This window comes from Verticillium alfalfae, genomic scaffold (assembly GCF_000150825.1).
Source record: "Verticillium alfalfae VaMs.102 supercont1.3 genomic scaffold, whole genome shotgun sequence".
NCBI classification, from domain to species: Eukaryota; Fungi; Ascomycota; class Sordariomycetes; order Glomerellales; family Plectosphaerellaceae; genus Verticillium; species Verticillium alfalfae.
Genome location: NW_003315036.1, coordinates 247,378 through 262,795, shown reverse-complemented (window position 1 = coordinate 262,795; position 15,418 = coordinate 247,378). Strand labels below are relative to the sequence as shown.

Genomic DNA, 15,418 nt, shown 5'->3' with positions numbered 1-15,418 from the left:
ATAAATCACGCCGAGGCAACGTCGAGAAAGTCCGCAACATACCCTTTTAGTCTGCCCATGACCAGTGCTGTCTGGTAAGTAGGTATTCAATACCATCCTTGCCCTCTTCCTCGTCTCCCTGCGTCTCGCTGCGGCGCAGAACACGCCCGTCACACCGCGCTTCCTCCTCCACCCTCCGGGCCAGCGAGACGCCAACGACGAAGCCGGCCTTGATCGAGGTAAGACTTTCTCCATTTTGGGGCGAGGCCGGCGTGTGCGTGGCGTCACCAGTCTCCCCTTCGCCCACCCAATCCCACCACCGCCGTCCCCTTGCCAGGACCTACTGCGCTCCCGTCTCCCTGATTTGCTTGTTTTTGTTGCACTCTTTCGGTTTACGCGGCCGCGCGCACGGTCAGCCCGTTGCCTGGCCCGCGCCTCATCAATTCATGCGGTCGGTGGCAGAGGGTATGCGACGAAGAGCATACTGCCCAGCCGACTGACAGACCGACCGACCATCATCAATGAGCCGAGAGATGAGGTTGCCCTGAAAAGGCATGTGTCGATTTGGCTCATCAATGATGCCTGTCTATCTGTGCGACCAGAAAGGAAGAATCGTAGGCCAAAAATACAGACACCCACACCCACCCACGCTGATGGCCTTGTCATAGCCAGTCGTACCAAGCTGATGATGCGACAACGGAAGCTGAACTCCTAGCTGCCGTCCATCCCGTAGATGGCGACCCTGTCGTGGTACCAAGGACCAGCACAGCAGGCCAGCTCCCGCCCGCGACAGGGGTGTCCCCAGCTGTTCCAGCTTCCCTCTTTGAATAATTGGAATTGCATTCGTTTCCCTACACCCCTCTCTCCGTCCCTTCGAGAGAAACAAAATTTCTCGTGGGGACGCTACGCATGGCAATCAAGACTGCATTCCTGACCCATTACCGAGCCTTCCTTGGCAGACATGGCAACGACAAGCAGACGGTTGGGAAAACACAACAACCATCATGCGTAGCATGCGAGAGGAGTGCAGTTGTGCCTGGTACACTTGAGCTTGGTCGATGAGACACGTTCAAGTGCCCTTCGGCGGCATGCCCGGGAGTGGTCGAGTCCTTTGTGGGCTGCCAAATAGAGTTTGTCACGCTCTCGACGGACTGACGGACACGCGATTATCGTTAAGCTACCAGACCGATGGGTTGGTCTTGTAGACACGTATTGTCCTCGAAAGCTCGTATTGGAGATGCTGACCTTGTCGTGGAGTCAAGCCGGCAAGACCTGGCACTGACCTGCTCATGTTGCTACAGTCTTCATTCTATAACTGGAAAACAAGCCAACGATCATTGCGACATTCCACATGTTGTGCCTTCAGACGTCTAGACCGTATTGATAATTAAACGATTGCATCGTGTTATAAAATCAACAGATCACTTCCGACTGTCTTGTTTGCGAGCAATTTTGGCATGGCAAGAGCCTGGCATTCGTGGGCATCGCCAGGATGACAACGATGCACCTCTTCAAGGCCAGTCCGAGGCAAAACACCACCCATGAGATGGCGTGCCCTTGTCTTCTCTAACCCGACAAGCCAAGGGGCCCCTGCTGATTGGTGGACCCCTAGTCTTTCTACCCCCTTGCAGCTTGGGGGTGACGGATGTGTATTGGCGATCAGACGCGACCGAAGCATGTCAAACGGCTGGCTGCCGAATGGCTCACAGTCACTGCCTCCAACACACAGTATTGTACAACAGAGATCTTCTGCATTTGCAGATGGAACTGACCTACAAGCCGCAGGAGAGACGATCTGTCTTTACGTCTGGCAGCCTCTCAAGATGATCGAAAGCGGCGAGGAGAGAACTTGGAGTGTCAGCATGGTCTACCAGGATAGCCATGAACCGTGCGCGGCGGTGACGGGGCTGGTCCCTGGGCGTCAGTGATGAATGCCAGGGGTGTAGTTCGTGTCTTGGCTGCGATCGTGACATGGCAGAGGGTAGGAAATAAGTAGGAGATCGCCTACTGATTCGGGCGCCGATCCTGCTTCTACTGCCACGACACAGTTGCCTACCTGCTGCCCGTCAATGTCGGTGTGCAGGTTGAAACCTTTGTCACTGACCTCACCGCCAGGCGGGCTATGATGTCGAGCGAGCCATCCTCAACGACGAAAACCAATCGCCAAAAACCCGGGCCATCCGTACAGCGCCCAGGCTAGGCCAGCCCAGGCCTCGTTTGTACTAAGTGCAGTGAACCCGAAGGTGGGAGTGGCTGCGGTGGGTGGTACAAAGCGTGAGTCCTGGCTGGGCTGCTGGCTCCCACCATTGTAGGCTAACGGGGTTGCTCCCGCATTGGAACAGTTCAGAGGACCCACAGATCCCCGCCCAGGGCGAAGAGGAACGTCGAAGAAGACAGCCAAAGTGTTGTTGGTGCGTGCGCCGTCGTCGAGGCCAGACTCGATTCGGCGAGGTTGTTCAGAGCCTGCCTTGCCTGTCAATCGATGGCTGGTCAACGGCCGTTCGAGGTGTGGCGGGCAGTCGTGCTGGTTATGATGAGGAGGCCGATGGCGACAGCTTGCGAAGGGAGAAGACGAATGTTGCAGTCATGGCAAGCTAGCGTTCTGTCTGCGCTCGCTCGGATGTCACAGAGCTTGTGTTCGACGTTACGTGGGTCTGGGATGGATCCTCGCTACAGGCAACACAGGGCCTCATCAGCGGACTGTTGTGCAGGAGAGCGATCTTTACGCTGCCCAGGCCCGCGCGATTCCGCACGCGGTACCCTGCAGAAGGCGGCAAAACACGTCGCTACTGTATTTTGATTGCCCTCCAGTTTGCAAAGCCGCACTATCGAGTATGAGAGTCTGATGTTGATCTGATGAATCGTACACACTGACGTGGAAGTATGGTGAGAGAGACACAACCTCAGGCTCAAGATACATTTAGTCCTCGCACCAGCGCCAGCAATAGTGCCAGTTGCAGCCATGCAGGTACCAAGTGGACATGGCAGATGAGGAAGGGTGGCGCGAACAGACGCTTGACCCACTCACTGCAGGCCCAGCCCCTCCTTGTCCTGAAAGTGAAGCCCAGGGAGGCAGAGCAGTCAGGGCAGGGCAACATGAACGGAAGAACTCACCAGTTCCTGCGCAAAGCCGATGGAATACGCGCCAATAAATAACGATCACTGTTTCTTGATTATAGAGTAGCTCTGGGCCATCGATGAGGGATACGAGTCGTCGCTTTGATGGGGCGGTGATTCAGCAACCGATGTTTGTAGTCAACATTCATAACGACATTGGACGTGGCGCTTCACTATTGTTGCCAATAGGCCATTAGACTGCAAGAGTTGGAAGTCACGAGGAGAAGCAGAAAGAGATCAAAAATACCAGACCGAGTACAAGTATATGAAGCAGGCTGCGCGTCAGGTGCGACACAGCTGATATGCAATCAGCTGCGACAAGCAAAGCATGTCATTCAATCAATCAGCAAGCGTGGCCATTTGCTTCCCTGCGACAGCTTCGGTGATGCGGTCGACCAACCACATGACAAAGGTTGACCACTCAATGGGGGAAGCGTTGAGCAATAGGGTCGGATCGTTAATCACTCAGGGACACCAGCGGGCATTCGAGGCCTATCGCCAGTGACAGCTCTAGAATCTGCTATGCCGCTTGAGCAGAGGGTCAGTACCACGCGTTCCTGGCCCAAAGCCAAGCCTAGCACGATAGCTTTAATGTTACAAAGTCAGGTTCATCCTGAATAGCCGTCAGCGATAGCCACACGATGGCTGCAGCATCGTATCAACAGCGCACGAAAGCCCGCCAAGGTGAATAGAAAGAGAGAGTGAGAAGGGGAGCAATAAAGAAAGGGAATCATGAGGAAGAGGAAGGGGGCGGGGCAGATACCGACATGTGTCAGGCACCCGATCGGACGATGTTTGAGCGGATGAGTCGTCGTCCAGTGGTAGACTGTAGACGGCGTGTCGGAGGTGTCGCACGAAAGATTCACGTCATGGTCGGCATGACAGTCGTCCGTAGAGGTGTGCAGCCCCAGAAATAGGCGGGGAGAGACGGGCAGAGTTGCAGGTGTCGAACCGTAAATGCTGGTTTGGCCGAATGCTCTGAAGTCTGTGGTCAATGGCAAGGCGATTCCCTGGGGTTGAGGGAACGGAATGCCAAAAGATGAGACAGCAACGACGAAGCAGACAGAGTAGAGATGAAGGCGAAGCAAATGGTATCGCACGACGGCGACGCACCCAGGTCATGATGATAATGGGAATGGAGGGCAAGAGGGCAGGATGGCAGGAGAGGCAGTGGCGCCTGGTGGTGGACCTGCAACCCCGAGTACCATGCCACAAGGCCTGGCTGGCAAGCATGGGCAGGTGGTACCTACGGTACGCGGATGAGTGCCTGTCCAGGCAGGTACCGAGCACCTAAGGCAGCTGCAGGCTTTCGACAGGCCTGTCAGTTGGATGTGCACTAAGTCCGTGTGGGCGGCGCCATGTGCAGGGGCACCCCTGTCCCATTGCTGCCCATTTCTTCCCTGGTGCAGTGTCGTGCGTGTGCCACCTTCTGTCTTCTGCCTTCTGCCTTTTGGCTTCCTGCCTCTGTCTCGATCCTGGTTCAAACTGTCTACAGTTACCCCTTCCGTCATCCGCCCTCAGGGTGCACCAGGCGCATTGTTCTTCGCGTTGTGTCATCTCGCCCACCTGGACAGGGCAAGCGATACCTCTGCTTCCCCTTGCCTCGGCGCAGCATCTCGTGTGCCTACCTTACCTGCCTAACATGCGCATCGCATCACAACATGGAGCGACTCCCCGTGCTCCAGGGAGAGGAATGTTGCGATGTCTGTCGGCTGCCACGCAAAGTGGGGGTTTGACGAATGGCCTGTGCCTTGTAACTCGCCTCATCCCCTTGTGTCTTCATCGTCCTCCGAGCCTATCGGCATTTGTGGACGATGGGTAACTATGTTGGCCATTAGGGTACCCTGCCTTAGGTAGGCAGTAGAACGCCCATGGCTGACGTTGTTGGCCCCCTCTCATCACGCCAGCGAGAAGAAGGAATACAATCTTTGTTCGGACTGACGTGGACAAGATCGGGTTGGCGGGAGATCAAAGCCCCCCCTGATCACCCGCGACGAGGTTCGATATCAACGAGTCACCCGCTTGCGGTCCTCTGGACCAGAAGAACAACCGCGACTACCCACCCCTCCTTTCCCCTCCCGCACCCTGGAGCTTGGGGTTGAACATGGGGAGGCGGTAGCACTGCGAGGACGAAGCACCCACGTTCATTCCATGCCAACATCCCGATACATGGTGCGTACCTACATGCGCATCACTTCTTCGCCCCTGGCTAGCCTAGTTGTCGCGCAATTGACGTTTTACCTCTCATCCCCTCTTTTCCTTTCACTCTCTCACTCTCTCGCCCAGTTCCTAGGCAGGTCGCATGGAAAGAAATGGCCAGACGATAGAGCAGAAAGCTGCAAGAAGCCCCAGCATGATTGAGACCACACGCACTTCAAGGCACGTCAAAGCACTGGTGCGAAGTATGTACTGTGTATCGAAGACGGTGATATCGGTCAGTTGACGGGCGATGTACATGTTTGGGGCGTGGGTGTCATCCAATGTACCGTGCTACTCCTTACCAACCTTACCTACCTAAGGTCGGTACCTACCAACCCACCACCCAACCATTCATTCACCCAACTGTGGTGCCAGCAAGACGTGTGAGGTGCAAGAGCTACGTTAGCTGGCGACTCCTTCGTCATACTCTGCCTTTACCCATTTGCCCTGGTGAAGAACTCGCGATCCGGCCTTCGTCGCCCACCTGGACTCACCATGGTTGGGCATTGCGCAACAAGGGAGTTGTTCGCAGCCATGGATGGGGGACGGGCAAAGTTGCCTCACGATAGATGTGCCTCTCAGGTTGGATGGACCCCAGGACGCTAAGACAGACGCTTTGCAGGGGTCCAGGTGGGTCATCGGATTGCCTTGCGTCGGGACTTCATCTGTACATGTACCTCCTAAACAACCTTAAGACGAGGAGGACGCTGTAAGGTGCACTGGAGTCCAGTGGAAGGCCCCTTAAGACGAAGCGGCTGATGCGGATCATGTTAGGAGGCACAAGGTAAGGACCCGCCCCACGCCACTCGACCTGGACAGTCCCTGCCGGTACGTACAGAGGTACCTGGGCAGTGGGCACCTATCTGGTCTGGCATTGGCAAGCCACCGACCAATCCCTTCACCCAGGCAAGCCCTGTCCTGCGCCCCTGCCCCCCTCCTCGTCTCTTCTCTGCCACCCATGTCAACGTCCCTTCATCGCGCTCAGTCTTGATCCCAGTACTGGCTTCCCGCCTTGCTGCCCATGCCCATGTCCATGCCCGCCCACCTCACTTCACTGCCCACCCACCACCATCCATCCGTCCATGCCCCCCCTCCCGTCTCTACTCTCACTCACTTTCTCTCCCCAGTCTGCCAGTTTGGGCTGGCCTGTCCAAGTCTGTGTCTCTGCCGCCCCTTCATCACACTTACACAGACCTGACCACGAGCCTGGTTTTCTCCCCATTCTCCCTCCTTCACCACCCGAACTCGAGGCCTCTGCCAGCCTTTAGCTTCTTGGTGCTCCTAGACGTCACCGCGCGCTGAACATTCTCACACGAGATATCGCATCGTCTTGGCCCCAAAGGCCTGTTTCCCTTCGTTTCGAGGCGATCCTTTCATCGACACGCCGCCAGAACGACGCAGTCCGAAACGAATTCACACCCTGCCACTGCCGCAACTCGAAGGATCGACGGTCACCTTTTGTCCCAGCTTTTGCGCCAGGCAGTCGACCTCAGCACTGCCAAAGCACACGCAAGCGCCGTGACCCGTGCAGACCGTGCTTTCCTGGCTCCACGTTGCTTCGAAGGAGCCCCATCAAGCTCTGAGTCCACTGGAACCTTAGCCTGGAACCCACCCCGTTGCCAGCCCAGCCAGCCTTCCCTTCTCCTCCCCCTCCCAAATACCCATTCCCACCACGCACCAAACCAAACGTCTTCGGTCGATCAGCGTCTTGCCGTCGCCAAACTCGCCTCCTGCATAGCGACACCGATCGCAGCGACATCGACCCTCCATACTCTCGCTGCCTCACCAGCGAGTTGGCTTCAGGACGGCGCCACAGCTCTCGACCTTTCCTTTTTTCCCCCCCTACGTGTAACCCTTCACGACGCTTCAGGATTTAACGCCACGAAAACGACGCATCAGCTTTCGAGCAGACCCGAGCACTCCCTCCTCAACAGATCCGTCATCGTACTCGGCACCTTCATTAATTTTTATTTGATTTGACCTCAGCTTGGTCTCTTTCAAGAAAAGCGAAGGAAGAGACACGAGGCAAAGGTTTTCCAGTTCGAAAGAATACATCGGGACGACGAAGGACGAACCACCCGCGACTCTGGCGTGTTGCCTTTCCCTTACTAGCAGCATCGCAGCGATTCTGCCATTGCCCACATTGGCGAAGGCGAACACTTTTCGCTGCCGCGACGCCAATCTAACGACATCGTACTGTCGAGTCTTCTATTCACGTGCTCTAGCCACAGACCAACCTCGGTCATCACGGTGTTGAGGTGCGCTTCTGTCCCCAGATTGCCACGACCATCACCTTGCGAAAGGTGTTTAGTGTGAGACTCTTAGCCATCGTCACCTCCCAAGGAAACATCACCACTGCCACACACTTGTGTCACCTTTTGGCAACGCGGCCATGGCCGCAAACATGCAACAAATGGCGGGCGGGCCTGGCATGGTGCCCCGACAACGGCCACAGCAGCCGTCCCAAGCCCAGATGAACGAGTTCCTCTTCGCCCGCCTGTCCCGCGATTACGATTCGCGCCCGTGGACCGGCTGGCAGGGCCAAGAGCCCCGGGAAAATATACTCAAGGAGCGCTTGGTCAAATCTCATGCTTTGTGCGTACTGTCCCTCCTCCCATTCACCGTTCAAATCGCCATTGTTCAATGTTGTTTCACCTGGGCAGGACTGACTTTTACTGCCTTTCAGAGTTACTAACATCGCACTTTCCAACGCCCCTAACGTCAACTTTGTCAAAGCAGCTGAGCTCGGCCTCAACTTTGAGAGAGAAACCTTCACAACCTCAATCGATAAGGTTTGCTGAGCGCCATCTTCACCCTTTCACCCAAGATGAATCACTGACCCGCGGTTTGCAGGAAACGTACGCGAACACAATGAGCGCCAAGTCGATCATGTTCTTCAAGAGACGGCAAGATAACGAGTCAAATCTCCACAACAACCTTCAAGCCCAAGCACAGGCTCAGGCTCAGGCCCAGGCTCAGGCCCAAGCACAGGCTCAGGCTCAACAACAACAGCAACAGCTGCTGATGAACCAAAACGTGCAGGCAATGCAGAATCGAATGGGCCAGCCTATGGGTCAGAATCCTCAGCAAGGCTTCCAACACCTGCAGTACCCCATGCAGGCTTCTCAGATCCCCCAGCAGCCCGGCATGGGCATGGGCATGGGCAACGGTGGTGCACAGCCAGTCGGTCCACAGCAACAAATGTTCCAGATGCCAAATGGTCAAGGACAGCCTCCGAACATGATGCAGAACCAGACACCAAACGGAATGCCACAAGAGCAAGCCAAGATTGCCGCAGAGTACCGCAGGCTCATGATGACGGCCACACCGCAAGCCAAAGAGCAGGCACGAAGCATTGTCCAGAACAAATGGCCCGATCGATATGCACTGTGCCAGCAGAAAGGACAAGATGCTGCCGAGTGGCTCTACTCACAACAGGCTATGAGCAATGTCGCCAAAGCAAACGCCGCGCAGCGTGCGCAGGCTGGAGGCATGCCGCCAAATGCCAATGCCGCTGGACATCCCATGATGCAAGCCGGTAGAGGCCAGATGAACCCAGGCATGATGACCCCTGGCGTCGCCCAGCAGGGCGTGGCCACTGGAGGTGACATTGTTCAATTCAGTTCAAACATGGAGAGCATCATGAACCAGCAAAAGGCCGGGATACTTGCTCAAGAGCAGGGTCAGATGGTCGTTCCTGCCAACACTGGTCCAGCCCGCAACGCCACTCCCCAACCGCACGCAGGCGCTCAAGGACAGCAGGGTCCAAACCAGACGCCACGGCCGCAACATGCGCAGCAAGCTCAGCAGCAGCAACCACCCTTCAACATGCAGCAGGCCCAGCAGCAGGCCATGGCGCAACAGCAGGCCCAGCAGCGAGCCCAGCAGCAGGCTCGTCAGTTGCAAGGTCAGCCGAACGGGCTTGGCGGCGGTATCCCCCCCTCGCAAAGTCCAGGCATGAACACCCTCAACACCCCCATGCGACGACCACCGAGTGCGATGAATGCTCCGGACGGGCAGCAGGGACCCCAAGGAAACGGCCCTTTCACGGGCACCCTCGACCCGCGCTTCAATCAAGGCAATCAACGACCGACGGCCCCCGGTGCGAACATGATGGCGCATTTCTTGGCAAGCATGTCAGCGGAACAACGCCAAAAGCTGATGGGAATGCCGCAACAGCAGTTGAGTGAGATTATGAACAGGTGGCAAGAGCAGCGACAAAAGCAGCAGCTACAGGCCATGGCGCAAGCTGGCAAGGCCCCTGGTCAGATGCAGAACCGCCCTGGTCAGCCCGGTCAGTTCAACCAGCAGAATAGTGTCAATGGTATGGGTATGCCCAACGGCGGTGGGCAACAGACCCCGGGCGGTGGCCCAGGCAGCGCCCAGATGCTTGCCGCGCAGCAAGCGATGCTCGCGCGCGTCCGTCAAAACCAGCCCATCACCCCCCAACAACAGAACGCCATGGACAGCATGGATGTACCGCCGCAGGTGCTCATGGGCTTTACTAATCAGTTCCGCCTCAACCCCGAGGTGCGCAAATGGCGGGAGCTCAAAACATGGATGGGGCAGAACCAAGTTCCTCAGCAGACGATGGAGCAAGTGGAGAAGTACCAGCGTCAGCAATTTGCAGGCCATATGCAGAAGCAAATGGAACGTAGGACGCTCCAGGCGCAGCAACAGCAGCAACATCAACAGCAGCAGCAGCAGCAACAGCTGATGCAGCAGCAGCAACAGCAATTGCAACAGCAGCCGCAGATGATGCAGCAGCCTCAACCCCCTCAGCAACAACCACCCCAGCAGCAGGGCGGTATGCCACCAGGTGCTGGTCCCAATCAGGTCATGCCGCCGAACCAGAGGCCTGGCATGCCTAATATGATGAACTTTCCTCCAAATCTGATGCATGTTACGCCTGAGCACATCAAGGAGGTCCGAGACAAGCAGCCCAAGGCGGCGAACTTGCCAGACGAACATATTCGGAGATTCATCATTACTCAGCGCCAGCGACAACACCAGGAGATGGTGTTGCGCCAGCAGCAACAGCAGAATGCCATGGTGGCTTCACGCTCGACCCCAGGTATGCCTGGTCCCGGACCACAGCAGCAGCCCGGCCCGGGTATGCAGGGACCAGGTGTTCCTGCAACCACGACACAGCCTCAGGTTGTGCAGGCCGCACAGCAACGGCAGCAGAATGCTGCGGCCGAGTCGAAGGCACCTGCCAGCGCTGCGGCTCGAGCCGCTAATGCTTCCAACGCAAATCGAGCTGGCCCGAACAAGACTGCTCAACAGCCAACCCCGTCCCCTGCGGCGGCGCGAAAGAACCTCAAGCGACCCAGCCCTGACGATACGGCCGATGCGGCCCCTACGCCCGCCCAACAGCCAACTCAGGCACCCGGTCCCCAGCGCCAGCAGATGCCGGTGAAGATGCCACAGTTCACTCCAGAGCAATTGGCCTCCATGACACCGGAGCAAAGGGCAAAGCTGGAGCAGCTCAGGAGAGCCCAGTCGCAGTCACAAGAGAACGTCTGGTTTGAGCGTCTCAAGCAGATCGGACAGGAAGAGCAAAGAAGCGCGGCTCAAGATGTCATGGCCGACATCCCCATGTCAGCCGAAGAGAGACAGCAGACTCTGTCCAAGCTCCAGTCGACCATGGTTCATATGGGCCGGGTTGGCAAGGTTCTCGGCAAGTGGTTTGCGCACACACGAGATGAGACGAGAGCTCGCAAGTATTTCAGTATGGTGAGTGCCACGCATCCCTTTCCCTTTGCATTGGCAGGTGCTAACCAATTCGAAGCGACTGCGCCTCATCAGGCAGTTTGAAGATGGTGACCAGATGCAAAGGCCAAAAGACACGTTCAGCCTTCGCCAGTCTGAGCTCGACGACGTGGTGAAGCTGTTGGAGAGTATGGTCAAGGACATCAGCAACAAGCGGGCGCCCGCCGGCGCGCCGCCTCAAGGACAGACCGGCGGCAATCCGCCTGCGCCGTTGAGTGCGGCCAACCTGGAGAAGCAGACGCAAGCTCTGAACAAGATGCACAATCGATCCAACAGTAAGAGCGGCCAGCCGCCAGCCGCACCTACGACGAGCCAGCCGCCGTTCCAGTTCGGTGCCCAATCGCCACATGGACAGCCAGCCTACGTGGGCAAGCCCTCGGTTAACCGAGACAATCTGCAGCTGCCTCCTCGGAAGAAGACCAAGACGGGGGCAGAGCATCCAACGCCTCCCAACCCGGCGCAGGGCACGCCGTCCCCGCAAATCAGCAAGACGTCGTCCCCAGATGCTAAACGGCAACCCGAGGTTAAAGCACCGCCTCCTGCGCCCCCTAAGCCGGCCTTCCTGTGCAGCGAGCCCGACTGTGAAATGGCTAGCACTGGCTTTCCTTCGGAACAGGCTCGACAGGCGCACATTCAGGAGGAGCATGTCAAGCCGCTCGAGGACCCCATCAAGTTCATGCAAGAGAACCTTGCTGATTACCTTGGCCTCGACTCGAACGGGCGGATCGTCGCTGACGCGCAGGCGGCGGGCGCAATTCCGATCAAGCAGGGACTGACGCCAGTCAGTACGGCAGCGACGCCCATGTCTCGTGACGTCTCGATGCAGCGGACGGCCAGCAAGGTTGGCGGCAAACTGGCAGTCAAAGGAGCCAATGCGAAGGCCGGGGCCGACAAGGCGGGCGAAGCTGTTGCATCTGGCGCTGTGCCCCAGGCGACGATGGACCCACGGGCCAATACGGTGGATCCGTCGACGCTGTTCCAGAAGTTTGGTTCTTTTGATTTCGGCATGAACGGGGCCATGACCAACATGAATGTCTACCGGGCGCTGACACCAAACGACACGCCCGAATCGAGCAAGGACAGCGGGCTGTCGGAGCCCAACAGCGAACTATCGGAAAACGCTGGCCTCGACATGGACATTAACTGGCAGAGCATGGACGCGGAGCTGCTCATGGATATCGATAAGATCAACATGGACGGGCTTGAAACGCTGCAAGACGGCGGGATGCAGTTCGACGCGAGCATGTTTGGCGAGTCAATCTCGATTGAACAGTACCCGGACTGGGATGACGTGCACGTGGACTTCGACAAGCCGGTGCAGCTTGACGCTAGTCTGTACGGGATGGATGTGTAGGGCTATGGAACGTATGCCGTCGAGCATGACGTATACAGCCCTGGAGTTCGGTTCTTTTGCTCTCTCACTCTCTCTCTCTCTCTCTCTGGGCATGTGCTTCAGAGGATGGGTGCATCCGGGCATCAGGGCATCTGTTTGATTATGTTTTGTTTTTCGGCTCGCGGTGTTGATATACCCCCCCGAGAAGGATGGAGCAATGGCGGATCGACGAGGACGTTTCGATTGACGAACGGTGGGGAACCGGCAGCATGGGAGCAATAAAGCGCTGGCGTATTCTCGAAGGATGGGCAGTGGAGCATGACCAAAAAAGTTGGAGGATTACAGTTCTTGACGGAAACGGACTGGGATTTCCATTTCACATTGTATACGGGGTGCGGGCATAATGCTTGAGCCAACCCTCGGGTCATGACTCTTGTTTTTTCGTCTTTTTCTTTCTACATTTTTCTTTCATCACCAGTCTAGGTAGCCGTGTACACACGGCTCGGAATGATACCCTGTTCTTTCGATACATGTTGCACCATGCTGATGCAAGATGCGAGGATGCCCGTCAGCCGGTGTGGGCACGGTGAGCACGTTGTGACATGGGAGATGCCGATGTACGATGTAAAATGTACGATGTAAGATGTACGATGTACCAAAGTCATGGCTCCCCATGGCCATGGGAAGTATGATCCCTTGCAGGACGACGCCAACGCCAACGCCAACAACCAACGCGTGCCACACTGAAGTGACACCCGAAGGCGATAGGGCGCTAACCCGAAGGGGAATAATATCAATATCGCCTTTGATGGACCCTGAAAGGCTAGGGGGAGGCAAAGGAACGGCACCAGCCAGCTGTTGATTTTGGGGGTTGGTAAGGTGGGGGTGGGGGTGCGTGGATGGGGTTATGTGAGGGGGGTGCATTCTGCCGTGGACTCTTGACGCGACCCAGGACAAATGAGCCAATACGCGTTCCGCTCGCGGGATGAAGAGGGTGTTCAATCAGCACCCCTTGTCGGCCCCGTTCGTCTTCACGCGTCGGTCTCTTATCTGGCTGGCCGTGGCCGAATCTCGTTCGCTACCATTACTTCTCTCCCATCACGTCCCAGACTCTCACGATACCCTCTGCATCTCTCTCTTCCTCCCTCATCCGTCCCCGAACTTGAGGAAAACACCTTGCTTTGTGGTAATTTTTGGGGTTACGTACACCCCAGTCCTGCTTCATAGCGTCAACACCACGTTTTGTTTATTTGTTGTCTTTTTGGAGACAGCCCGTCTGTGGTGGGACGCGATTTGAGCCGCGTCCTTCTACCTACGCAACCCATTGCTTTTTTCCCTCCTGCACGAACAGCCCAGTCCACGATCTGCAGCAAAGGGCACCTTGACCCGAAAACTTGGACTCTCTCTCTCTCTCTCTCTCTCCCTCACACACACACACAGACATACAGTCGACCCTTCTTCCGCCACGGTTCAGAAGATAATGGACTCTCCGACTAAGAGACGCGCCCTCGCGCCCCTCGATGCAAACGCAAGCTCGCCCGGTACCGCCGCCGCCTTCTCCTTCAAGCCTCAGTCCGCGGCATCGGCTCCGGCGCGGTCGCCCCTCAAAGCGAGCATGGGCCTGTTCAGCACCGGCGCCCCGGCGGGCCTGAAGAGGCCGCTGCAGGAGGTCGTGTCGCGCGGTGACGAGAACGGCCCGGCCAAGAAGTTGTGCCAGGACCCCGCAGCGGAGGACGAGCAGCGGCCGTCGAGGCGAAGTTTGCCTTCTTCGCCGAGGCGTGAGGCCAGCATCGAGGTATGTTTTTACCTTTCTTTTTCACTTTACAGCTTGAGACTGCAAAGAGTGACATGAAGCTGATATGCGGGAAACGGCAGGCCGAGAGGGAAACGACAATGATGCCGAAGACGGCAGCGACAACAACGCCTGAATACACATCACAAGAGCCCCTTCGCACGAGATCCGCCTCCCCGGCCGTCTCGTCCGTCTTCGACGCGAGCATCGTGTCCAACGCCCACGACGACACGGCCATGACGGACCCCGAGCTGGCGCAGCAGGCTGTTGCTGCGCTGGGGCCTAGGCCGGTGGTGGCGGCGCCCTTGACGCGCGCGCAGGCGAGAGAGGTTTGTCCTACACCCCTCCTGCTCCTGTCCCCAGCAAGAGAAAGATGACGCCGCTAACGCTGTTGCAGAAAGCTCAGATTCTGAGGTTGCGGCTCGGGCTCGCCAACTACAAGCTCCGCACTGGACAGGCCGACGTGCCGCTCGAGAGGCTGCAGAGGCGGCCCGTGCCGGTGCCTGTTGCGCGGAGCGGGCGGTGCGAGAAGCCAGCGTCGACAGCGATGCGACGGTCGAGGCTGAGATGGAGGAGAGGGAGGCCGAGTCGGAGGACGAAGCGGTGGCGGTGGTGAAGCGGGCTGAGACCACGCGTGATGTTGCTGTCGCTGCTGCTGCTGCTGCCGCTGCTCAGGTGCCCAATTCTGCATCTGATGAGGACGCGAATGAGACGAAGCCGGTTGGGGACGTATCGCTTGGCGATGCTACGACGGGTCTTGTGAGCTTGGCGAGGACTGTGCTGCCGCCTTCGACCTGAACTTGCGCTATGTGGGCAAGGGAACAAACTTGTCGATGTCGGGGGATCCTGGAAATGGGCCCGACATGACGAGAAAGATGTCAAAGAGGGAGGGCCTATCTGTGTTACACGGCGATCACGGCTGCTTGGGATTTCGAGCTTGGCGTTCACAAAGAGGACAGACGGGCATGGTAAGGGGAGGGGGGTTCACTTGAACAAGTCGCAACAGACACGAAAAGCCGACCGACAGGAGGTTTGAAAGACGAGGCGGACGTCGTAGAGATAGCCTTCAATCTGAAAAGTCAAGGGCTTAATCGCAGCACAAGGCGCACACGGCCCTTTCTTTCTCTGCCTGGGTTCTCTCAGAGACTGCCGAAACTCTGGACGTGTCGCGCGGTTGGCTCCGCCTTGAATCGACCAGGGGTTGGGTAGAGTGCGGCGCGTCCGCG

General features: G+C 57.3%; 3 protein-coding genes across 3 annotated transcripts in view; 2 read left to right on the top strand and 1 right to left on the bottom strand.

Annotated features, from left to right (window-relative positions):
• VDBG_02590 (predicted protein) overlaps positions 1–234 on the bottom strand; it is a gene marked incomplete at both ends in the record, with an annotated part of 584 nt that extends 350 nt beyond the window's left edge. The window contains one exon of the mRNA XM_003006405.1: positions 43–234. Coding sequence (XP_003006451.1) covers positions 43–234 — 192 coding nt within the window. The remainder of the gene's footprint in view (positions 1–42) is intronic.
• A 7,932-nt stretch (positions 235–8,166) lies between these two features.
• VDBG_02589 (conserved hypothetical protein) lies at positions 8,167–12,421 on the top strand (the record flags this gene model as incomplete). Its single annotated transcript, XM_003006404.1, has 2 exons — positions 8,167–11,031; positions 11,087–12,421. The coding sequence occupies 2 exons, from the start codon at positions 8,167–8,169 to the stop codon at positions 12,419–12,421; spliced, it is 4,200 nt and encodes a 1,399-aa protein (XP_003006450.1).
• A 1,459-nt stretch (positions 12,422–13,880) lies between these two features.
• Positions 13,881–14,990, top strand: VDBG_02588 (predicted protein; the record flags this gene model as incomplete). The annotated part of the gene is made up of 3 exons (XM_003006403.1): positions 13,881–14,178; positions 14,343–14,482; positions 14,556–14,990. 3 exons carry the CDS (start codon positions 13,881–13,883, stop codon positions 14,988–14,990), a joined length of 873 nt encoding a protein of 290 aa, XP_003006449.1.
• Between the last annotated feature and the right edge of the window lie 428 nt (positions 14,991–15,418).